The sequence below is a fragment of the Eumetopias jubatus genome, unplaced genomic scaffold (assembly GCF_037043125.1).
Source record: "Eumetopias jubatus isolate StellerSeaLion01/CBP00866 unplaced genomic scaffold, mEumJub1_p1.0 scaffold_16, whole genome shotgun sequence".
Classification (NCBI taxonomy): domain Eukaryota; kingdom Metazoa; phylum Chordata; class Mammalia; order Carnivora; family Otariidae; genus Eumetopias; species Eumetopias jubatus.
Window position 1 is genome coordinate 88802505 of NW_028274822.1, and position 11410 is coordinate 88813914.

The 11410-nt window shown below is 44.9% G+C and overlaps 1 protein-coding gene across 2 annotated transcripts in view; it reads left to right on the top strand.

Annotated features, from left to right (window-relative positions):
- Positions 1-10097, top strand: part of BRI3BP (BRI3 binding protein) — a 28676-nt gene extending 18579 nt beyond the window's left edge. The window contains exons 3-4 of one of the 2 annotated variants that reach the window (XM_088019376.1): positions 4637-4720; positions 5125-10097. In XM_088019376.1, the coding sequence (XP_087875502.1) occupies positions 4637-4720; positions 5125-5546 (506 nt within the window). In that variant the 3' untranslated portion in view covers positions 5547-10097. The remainder of the gene's footprint in view (positions 1-4636; positions 4721-5124) is intronic. The other variant, XM_028089007.2, reaches the window with a different exon arrangement.
- Positions 10098-11410: the final 1313 nt, after the last annotated feature.

Sequence of the window (11410 nt, forward strand, 5' to 3'; positions counted from 1 at the left end):
CTATAATGGGTTCACTGTTATTTTTAAACAAATTGATAATAATATTTAAAAATGAATTTATTCCTTTTGCTTAATTTTTCTGTAAACCTAAAACTCTGAAAAATTAAGGCCATTTAATAAAAAAAATTTTTTAAAGAAAAAATTAGCCTTAAAATATGAGGTATATCTAAGTACAAAATCATAATGAAGTTCTATTTTATTTTTTTATTTTATTATTTTTTAAGAAGATTTTATTTATTTATTTGACAGAGAGAGCAGGAGAACACAGGCAAGGGGAGCGACAGAGGGAGAGGGCAAAGTAGTGGGGGAGCGACCCCCCCGCGGAGCAGGGAGCCCGACGCGGGGCTCCATCCCAGGACCCCGGGGTCATGACCTGAGCCGAAGGCCGTCGCTTAACAGACTGAGCCACCCAGGCGCCCCTATTTTATTTTTTTAAGTAGGCTCCATGCCCAGTGTAGAGCCCAACATGAGGCTTGAACCCAAGACCCTGAGATCAAGAGTCAGAGGCTTAACTGACTGAGCCACCCAGACACCCACAGTGAAATTCTTTTTTAAATTAAGAATTTATTTATTTATTTATTTACTTATCTATATATTTTTAGAAAGATTTTATGTATTTATTTGAGAGAGAGAATGAGAGAGAGAGAGAGAGAGAAAGAGAGCACAAGAGTGGGGTGAGGAGCAGAGGGAGAAGCAGACTCCCCGCCGAGCAGGGAGCCCGATGCGGGACTCGATCCCGGGACTCCAGGATCATGACCTGAGCTGAAGGCAGTCCTTTAACCAACTGAGCCACCCAGGCGCCCCTAAGTTAAGAATTTATTTAAAAAAATAATAATTAAAATAAACTAAGAATTTATTAAGGGCGCCTGGTTGGCTCAGTCCTAAGAGCATGTGACTCTTGAGGTCGGGGTTGTGAGTTCGAGCCCCACATCCAGGGTAGAGATTACTTAATAAATAAAAGTTAAAATAAAATGCATCAGTGTTTAAAAAACAATTGGTTAGAAATTAGTTTTAGTTTCTACTGTAATAAATATAAATAGATAGAACCCATATAAACAAAATCTCTTGGGAATCCTGAGACCAAAACAGTTGGTTTTGTCTCATCTTTTGCTGGGGTTAAGTGTGAAAACTCCAGAGTCAAAGCCATACTCAGCCAGATGCTCCTGATCCCTCCGGAAGGCACAATGAAGGAGTGCAGTGCCCTGGCATTTGGGGAGTGAGTGCTGGGTGACCCCGTGCCTTCGGCTTGGACAAGGTTTTTGTTTCCGAGGTTGGGTCCCGTGAAGTGGCCAGCTGAGGCACAGTAATCTGATCACTTTGGAGGTGGCAGGCAGGCGGGGGGTGAAGGGAGGATGGGAGACAGTTGTGCTGTGGATGCATTTAGAGCATCAGAAAGGCTCAAGTCTTCCATCTCATGCTCACTTCCAATCCTCATGCCCCACCTCTCTCCTCATGCCCTCCCCCTCGTGCATGGACTCGGTTGTGCATCAGCCAGCAGGTCTCAAAGCGAGGCCCACCTCAGACCTACAAAATCCCATGTCCTGGGGGTGGGCCTCAGCTGTGTGTGTTGGAGGGCCCTCCAGGGAAGTCTGAGGCACACACTCGAGTTGAGAACTTTGGTTGAACATTGAAGGTACTTAGGATAGAACTCCCCTTGAACGGGGTAAACGACACCATGAGGAGACAGACCGCTCCAGGATATAGGACCTTCTTGCAAGAAAACTAGCCTTGAAAACTGGTCTTCAGAAAGTCATTGTCACAGGACTCCTCTAGGTTAAAGATGCAAACACGGCACGGCCAATGGCAGTGCATGAACTGTGACCGGATCCCAGTGGGAGTGGTGGGGGTCAGGGGGATGAACAATAGGGGATTTAATACTCTTAGTTACAGTCATGGTGTCGTGGTTTTGAGGAGAATGTTTATTCTTAAAACACAAAAGCCATCGGAATTGGAAAGGAAGAAGTAAAATCGTCTCTCTTTGCAGACGGCATGATTTTATCTATAGAAAATCCTAAAGACTCCACCAAAAAACTGTTAGATCTGATCAATGAATTCAGTAAAGTTGCAGGGTACAAAATTAGCATACAAAAATCAGCAGTATTTTTATACACTAACAATGAATGCTCTGAAAAAGAAATAAAATGATCCCATTTATAGTAGCATCAAAAACAATAAAATACTTAGGAATAACTTAACCAAGGAGGTGAAAGACCTCCACTCTGAAAATTGCAAGACACTGATGACAACACAAATAAATGGAAAGTTATCCCATGTTCATGGATTGGAAGAATTAATGTTGTTAAAATGTCTGTTATTTACCCAAAGCCAGCTACAGATTCAGTGTAGTCCCTATCAGGATTCCAAAGGCTTTTTTTTTACAGATGTAGAAAAAAAGTCCTAAAATTTATATGGAACCACAGAAGACCCGGGAATCCTGAGAAGGAAGAACAAAGTGGTACTTGCTGATTTCACGTTGTATTATAAAGCTGTAGTAATCAAAATAGTATAGTGCTGGCATAAAAACAGACACGCAGACCAACGGAAGAGGATTGAGAGTACCGAAATAAACCATGGACCTCTGGTCAACTAGTATTTGACAAGGGAGCCAAGAATACTCAGTGGAGAAAGGACAGTGTCTTCAATAGACGGTGCTGGGAAAACTGAATATTCACGTGTAAAAGAATGAAACTAGACCCCTATAATACACCCCTCGCAAAAATGAACTCAAAATATATTAAAGACTTAAATGTAAGACCAGAAACCATAAAACTCCTAGAAGAAAACAGGTGGTAAGCTCCTTGACATCAGTCTTGGCAATGATTTTTTTGGGATTTGATGCCAAAAGCAAAAATAAACAAGTGGGAGCACATCAGACCGAGAAACTTCTGCAGAGCAGAAGGAACAACCTACAAAATGAAAAGTACCTATGGAATGGGAAAAAAATATTTGCAAACCATATATCTGTTAAGGGGTTAATGTCCAAAATATATAACGAACTCCTACAACTCAATAGCAAGAAACCAACAGTCTGATTAAAATACGAGCAAAGGACCCAAACAGACATTTTTCCAAAGAAGATATACAAACGGCCAACAGTTATGTAAAAAGATGCTCAACATCACTAATCAGGGAAGTGCAAATCAAAAGCACATGAGATATCATCTTACACCTACTGAAATGACTGTTGTCACAAAGACGAGATTACAAATGCTGGCGAGGATGTGTGCAGAAGGGAACCCTTCCATGTCCACTGTTGGTGGGATTGTCAGTTGGTGCAGTCACTATGGAAAACAGTATGGGGGTTCCTGAAAAAATTAAAAATTAGAGTGACCATATGATCCAGCAATCCCACTTCTGGGAATATACCCAAAGGAAATGAAAACACTATGTCACAGAGACATGTGCACCACTGTGTTCATTGCAGCATTATCTACAATGGCCAAGACAGGGAAACAACATAGGTGTCCATCGACGGATGAATGGGTAAAGAAGTGATACATATGGGCGCCTGGGTGGCTCAGTTGGTTGGGCGACTGCCTTCGGCTCAGGTCATGATCCTGGAGTCCCGGGATTGAGTCCCACATTGGGCTCCCTGCTCAGCAGGGAGTCTGCTTCTCCCTCTGACCCTCCCCCATCTCATGCTCTCTGTGTCTCATTCTCTCTGTCAAATAAATAAATAAAATCTTAAAAAAAAAAGGATACATATACACAATGGAATATTCCTCAGCCATAAAAAGAGAAGGAAATCCTGCCATTTGCAACAACGTGGATGGAACTTGAGGGCATTATGCTAAGTGAAATAAGTCAGACAGGGAAAGACAAATACCGTATGATCTCACATATATGTAGAATCTTTAAAAAAAAAAAAGCCTCATAGAAAAAGAGATCAGATTTGTGGTCAGAGGTAGGAGGTGGTGGGTGAGGGAATTGAAACAAGATGGTCAAAAGGTACAAATTTCTAATTACAAGATAAATAAGGACCCAGGGATGTAACAGACAATGTAACGATTATAGTTAACTCTGTTGTATGGCATATTTGAAAGTTATTAGGAGAATAGTAGATTCTAAGAGTTCTCAGGACAAGAAAATTCTTTTTTTTTTGTATCTATATGAGGTGATGGATGTTAATTAAGTTTATTGTAGTAATTTCACAATATATGTAATAAGTCATGCTTTACAGCTTGAGCTTATACAGTGCTTTATGTCAGTTATAGCTCAATAAAACTGGAAAAAAATATGCCAAAGTATGATCTTTTGCATCTTTCAAATGGCTCAGTAAAAAAAAAAAAAAGTATGTGACAAAACAAGATATGGTAAAATGTTAACCACTATTAAACCTAGTGGTTTCAATAGGAGTATTTATTTTACTATCCTTTTAACTTTTCTGTTTGAAAATTTTCTTAAGTTGGGCACACAGAAGATGCAACTCCTCCATTTCACTCCATGTTTAAGATGGAACTTCATGTATGATTAGGTTTGACTGTGAGTAAGAGATCCAAAATATCAGCAGCTTAAACAAGATGGAAGCTTATTTCTCTATGTGAAAGTTCACAGGTAGGTGGTTAGGCAGGTAGGTGGCTTTGCAGCACGTTGTCCTCAGAACCGAGGCACCTTCCATTTTATTGCTCCCCAATAGGTGACTTCCCTTACTTCATGGCCCGAGACAGCTGCTCCCACTCCCGCCATCACATCCACATTCCAGCAGACAGAAGAAAAGGAGGTAAAGGGCACATTCCTGCTACTTTTAGGAAAAACCCCTGGGGGCCACCGCAAAACATCTCCTTGACCAAAGCTTAGTTTTGTAGCTACAAGGGAGGCCGGACATGCCTCCATCCTAGGCAGCCGCATACCCGGCCTAAAATTGGGCGTTTGTGACTCCGGAAGGCAGGAAGGGAGGAAATCCAAGGTCAGTTTGTAAGCTGTGCCCTGCCACAAAAAGGCATCTTAAACTCAGGATATGGCAGGTAGTCTCCCAGGGCTTAGCACGAAGGATCGCGAGGCAGCCGACTTTAGGGACATCTTATTGCAGAGACCCAGCAAGGGAGCCGAGCTGCCCGAGCCCCACTTGGAGAGAAAGCCCTGGCTCCTGGTGACCGGCCACTGTCCCTCTTTTCTGTGCCGCAGTGTCGAACCTGTCCCAGTACTTCAGCCCGGCCTCGGTGGCCAACAGCCCGGCCCGCGCGCTCCTGCTGGTCGGTGTCGTTCTCCTGGCTTACTGGTTCTTGTCTCTGACCCTGGGCTTCACCTTCAGCCTCCTGCACGTGGTGTTCGGCCGCTTCTTCTGGGTCGCGCGGGTCATCCTGTTCTCCATGTCGTGCGTGTATGTCCTGCACAAGTACGAGGGGGAGCCGGAGAACGCCGTCCTGCCCCTCTGCTTCGTGGTGGCCATCTACTTCATGACCGGGCCCATGGGCTTCTACTGGCGCAGCGGGCCCAGCGGCCCTAGCGTGGAGGAGAAGCTGGAGCACCTGGAGAACCAGGTCAGACTGCTCAACATCCGCCTCAACAAGGTGCTGGAGAGTCTCGACCGCGCCAACGGCAAGTGACAATCAGCCAGCCGGCCGGGTCCCCTCACGCCAGCGCCCTCTCTCAGAAAACAAAAACGGAGGAGGAAGAAAAGAGCACCAACCCCCAAGCAATCTCAATAAACGTTCCCGAGCACGGCGGGGCGCGCTCCGTGAGGGTCTTTCCGGCCACGTGTCGACCCTGAGGACACGTTCCCGGAGGAATGACGGGATCACTTGTGTAGAACCCCCCACCGAGTGTCATTAGTGGGGGGAAAATATTTTTTAAACAAAGGATATAACCATATTAGCTGTACAGTAAGAGTTTATCTGTGCATAGAGCATAAAGTTAATTTTTTCAAGCACTTAAATACATCTTTTGTAAGGTTTTTTAATAAAGGCAGATCGAGTCAAGTTTAATAAAACTTCACATTGAGGGGAAGGATGTGCTAATGGGACACTTTGGACTAAAAGCTCCAAAGCTAGCGTTTGTTTTCACAGCACAGGGCTTGGTCGGGGGAGGTCTGGGTGCGTGATTCTCGGGTTCCGAGACCGCGGGCTTCATTTTATGTTACTTTCAGTTGATGGTGACTGGGCTGATGGAGGTGGCCGGTTCTGGGTGTGGGCGGGTCCAGGACGAGACTAAACATCTTTTGGGTCCTAGTGACCCCCAGCCAGGTGCCTGTCAACTATATTTCAGAGGGAAAGATTATTATTTGTGGAAAACCTGAGATTACTTGGTTGGTTGGTTTGTTTCCCTTCTGAACTTTGATGTATTTTAACCAGCACGTTTTGTAAAGGAAAATTCAAGGACCAGGCAAAGAAATGTCTCTGGGGTTTGATGCCGAGAGCCATGGGGGGGGGGGGAGCACCGAAGCTCCCTCGGGCAGGAGTCTATCTGATGCCCTCACGTCGCCGTCTGCCAGCCAGATCTCTAGACGAAAGTTCTGCCCTGCAGGGTTGTTGTTTGTTTCCTTGTGGTTTTGGTGGACCCAGGACCAAGGAAGGAAGACAAACCGTAGCAGCTGATAACATTTCCAAGTCTGTCGCTGCTCCTAAGGCATTCTCAGGAACAACAAGCAGCGAGAAACACGCCTTGGAGAAGATCCGAATTATTTTTCCTGAAATTTTTACGATCCATGTGTTCGGTGCTTTCTGTCTGAAGTCTGTGGTGCCCTCGTCTTAGGTAGTGCCCAGGGGCGGAGAGGGACGTACCAGGCAGACAGCGGTGGGGGGCCTTGGCAGGGGCGCCTTGCGAGACTGGGTCAGGGGTGCAGGGAAACGCCCCAGTCTCGGCCCCCCCACCCCGGGGCTGTCAGTAAGCACCGGGGAACACACAGCAAGGAGAGGAGGCTTGGGCTTTGGTGGAAGGCAGTTTCGAAGGTGGCCAAGGGTGGTGACTCCCTCCATGATCCTTCCCGGCCCCGCTCTGTGCCCCGGGGGTCCCCTCACGGAGCCCCTGTACACAGATTTGCAGAGACCCCTGTCAGATTGGGCAGAACCAAGAGCCCATGGTCCACCTAGCATTCTAGAGAAAACCCAGCTGTCTGCCAACTCTTGTGCGGTATTCCCGGGAAGTTTTATTTTGGGTCGCAAGTATCGGGAAAACAGGAACAGCTGTTTTTGAGGATGTTGATGAAACTTCTGCTTTTAAGGTGCACATAATGGGACCCAAACTCGGCTGCATTCGGTTCATTTCCTGAAATGCATACCTGTTCTCCAGGGTGTGCTCGGGCAAATCCTTATCCGTGGGCATCTGGAACCTGTGGTTTCTGGATCGAAGCCGTTCCAGTTTTGCCATTTAGATACTTCCAGACAAATCTCTTTTAGCACAGGGTATACAGAATAAGGCCTCTGGGGAGGCCATTCTTGCCCTCCTTCCTGTTGTGCAGTTTGGCTTTTGTGTATTGGGAGTGTTTGGTACTAAATAAAACATTGCTTTGCCCACGTTGGCTGGGGGAGAATTGGCATTCGGTGCACAAAGCTTTAAAGTCCTCAACTATCATGGGTCTTCATGTCCCCAGCCACCTTCCCACACGAAGCCTGAAGGTGTAGACAGGAACACCGTTTTAATCTCCAGTAAATCAAGGGAGGCTCATGCCTCTGGGCCCTGGTGCGCTGAGACGAGACCGGGAGCAAAAACTAGAAATCGCTGTTGGGAAGATGCACCACTTTTACCCAATGAGCCAAGTGTGGGCGCTGAGGCTAGTCTTAGAATCTGATACACTCAGGTGAAAGATGGCTTTATTTTCAATGAAAGAACCTACAGTTAAATAGACGTATCACTTCAGGGCAGAACGTTATTTGAAATTTGGGTAGGAATCGTGGATGTTAGATCTGGATAAATCTTGCTCTTTGATGCACACGTTTGCTTTTTGTTTTGGGCATCTTCCTACCTCCAAATAGTTTGGGATTTTTTTTTTTCTTTCTTTCTCCCTTCCATGGAAGCTTGTTAGGGTACTTGGCCTCTCCCAGAGCTCCCCATCCCTTTCTTTTCCCTCTCTTTTGTACATGGGAAAAAAATGTATTTTTGTACCATATCTCATACCTGGAAGAGAAACCCTTTTTTTATGTCTCCCGGGCTGTAGAACATGTTAGTGCAACACTTCCTTCGATGTGATGTAAAAAATCCCGATGAGAACTACTGTGAATGGGTTGTCACTACGACTCTGTTTTCTAGATCTCTTAAAGTTCATCAGTGTTTATTTCCCAGTGCCTCAGTGTCCTGACACATGCCAGGAACAGAAAAGAGAAAGGACCAACTCTCTCTCTCTGACTGGCTGGATTTGTGCGGCTGCTCCGGAGTCTGGATTGACAATGACCTCTGCCCTGACAGCTAGCAAAGGTGTTTCGGCAGTGCGCCGGCCTTCCATCAGTACATTCCCTGTAGCGATCAGGATCGGCATCATCTGCCTTCTGGGGGCTTGGGGCTTTCTATTTCAGCGATACCCCCTATCCCTTCTGGTAACAAAGTGCAGCGATAGAATTTCTCGAAAGCCAGTCTTGTGCATTGTGCCAGGGTCTTTATTGAGAAAGGTAACTGGGTGACTGGCACGGGAGGCCAATACCATTGAAAGAAGGTTTGTCACACGGTTCCCTAAAGCCAATGGGCACCACATGCCACGCAGGGCCCCCCGAAGCCCGTCATGTGCAGGGTCGGGAAGCAGAGAAGGGGGTCCGTGCTTGATGACTGTGGTCGTGGGAGGTGACCAGGTTCGAACATCCCCTCCTGGGTGCCAAGGGCAAACGTGCGGATCGGGGTCAGTGGTTGGGAGGATTATTATACTAGGACTTTGCTGAGGGCAGGCTAGTGGGGAAGATGTAAACCCCGTTGGCTGCTAGTCCGTCTCTGACTCAGCAGCCTTATGGAGAGGTGAGGAATAATGTCACATAGCCAATGCAGCATCGAAAACATGGTGAATACACCCTGTGCCTGGTGGCAATCCCGAACTGCTTCATTTCTACGCCTCCTGCTTTTTAAGCTGCTCTAGATGTTTGGCACCTGATCGCCCCTCCCTGACGAGGTTTGATTGTCTGACTTAACCCAAAAGCCAGCTCTGGCCGTCTAACTGGCTCATGTTAGAAGGAATTCCTAAGGCCCTAAGATGTCATCCCCCTTCCCCAACTTAAAAAAAAAATATCTATCTATCTATCTATAGGTAGGTAGGTAGGTAGGTAGGTAGATAGATAGATAGATAGATAGATCTCCATTCTGCAAAGTTTTGTTTACGGTCATCTGATTGGACTTTTGCTCCTCACTTGTGAATAGTGAATAATAGAATTATATATTTTTTTGCAGGATCTAACAGAGTACCCTTAAAATTAGTATTAGACAGCCGTCAATATGATGTACAGTATCTGGGATAAACAAACTTAGTTCAGCGTACTGAATTCTGTGCTTTCCTCCTCAGTGATTCCCCGATTTGCAGGAGATACACCAGGACTGGTTTTGCCATTGTGGTGGCATAAAAAAGCTGATTGTCATTTGCATCATCTACTGAAAAACCTGTGGCAGCTAATGGTGTCATTGACCCTATGTTCTAATGTCTTTTTGCGGATTTAAAGGTTTTTTTATAGTGTCAGCTTTAATATTCGCATGTGTGTTAAATCTCTGGATACCGTGTAATTAAATTGATTTCTTGTGGTGGTGACGGTGATTAGCGCTCACTTAAAATCCAGCGAAGCAACTCCTTCCCCTCTTAACTGGAAATCATATTTGTGAGGTATGGTGTCCATTATCAACAGTGTATTCATGATTCAGTTCATATTTTGTGTATCTGATTATAAATTTTCTAGAGCATTTGATTTCACCATTAATATAAACCCATTTGATTTGAATATGGTGGTGTGTGTGTGTATGTGATGTGTGCACACTTTAGTTCCATAAGCCTTGGAAAACTGATTCTATGAATATCAAATATAGACATAAATGTATAAGGCTTATTTTATTTGCAAAATGGTACCTACATTCCTCCTATTTATTAAATCACTGGCTTTAGTGTTCTGTAGAGATATTTGTAGACTGATTTCGGAACAGAATGAAAATATTGTGAAAATTACAGCTTAATAAATGTTTATTGTAATTTTGTTGTACACATTTCTTAAATATGTTTCATTATTTCTGACCAAGCATTTGTGGAGTCTTCCCTAATCTTGACATGTAATGATGATTTTCTGGTTCTATTCCCCAGTCTGAGAAGAGTCAAATAATCTTGATGTGTTCAGTTGGAAGGAGGGTTACCAGATAAAATACAGACACACCCAGTTAAATTTGAATTTCAGATAAGCAACCAATACTTTTTTTTCCTTTAAATGTTTTATTGTTATGTTAATCACCATACATTACATCATTAGTTTTTTTTTTAAGATTTTATTTATTTATTTGAAAGAGCGAGGATGAGAGAGAGAGAGAGAGAGCACATGAGAGGGGGGAGGGTCAGAGGGAGAAGCAGACTCCCTGCCGAACGGGGAGCCCGATGCGGGACTCGATCCCTGGACTCCAGGATCATGACCTGAGCCGAAGGCAGTCGCTTAACCAACTGAGCCACCCTGGCGCCTTTCATCATTAGTTTTTGATGTAGTGTTCCATGATTCATTGTTTGTGCATAACACCCAGTGCTCCACACAGAACGTGCCCTCTTTAATACCCATCACCAGGCTAACCCATCCCCCCACACCCCTCCCCTCTAGAACCCTCAGTTTGTTTTTCAGAGTCCATCGTCTCTCATGGTTGGTCTCCCCCTCCGATTTACCCCCCTTCATTCTTCCCCTCCTGCTATCTTCTTTTTTTTTTTTTCTTAACATATATTGCATTATTTGTTTCAGAGGTACAGGTCTGTGATTCAACAGTCTTGCACAATTCACAGCGCTCACCATAGCACATACCCTCCCCAATGTCTATCACCCAGCCACCCCATCCCTCCCACCCCACCCCCACTCCAGCGACCCTCAGTTTGTTTCCTGAGATTAAGAATTCCTCATATCAGTGAGGTCATAGGATACATGTCTTTCTCTGATTGACTTATTTTACTCAGCATAACACCCTCCAGTTCCATCCACGTCGCAACCAATACTTTTTTTAAGTATGTCCCAAACATTGCATGAGATATACTTATACTTAAAAAAAGTACTGGTTGTTTATCTGAAACTCAGATTTAACCAGGAATCCTGTATTTTTATTTGCGAATTTGAGCAACCCTAACAGGGTTTTGCAATAGATGTATACGACTCCAGCCCACTCCGGACCGAAATGCTTTCATGGGTGGTAAACATTATTTCCTTGGCAAATATTCAGGAGCAAACATAACAGAATAGTCGAGCTAAATACACGTGGGGGGTGGGGTGGGTGTGCTCTCTGGAGGCCCCCTCGGTGGCCCCCGCCTGGGAGAGAGAGCAGCTTAGGGGAA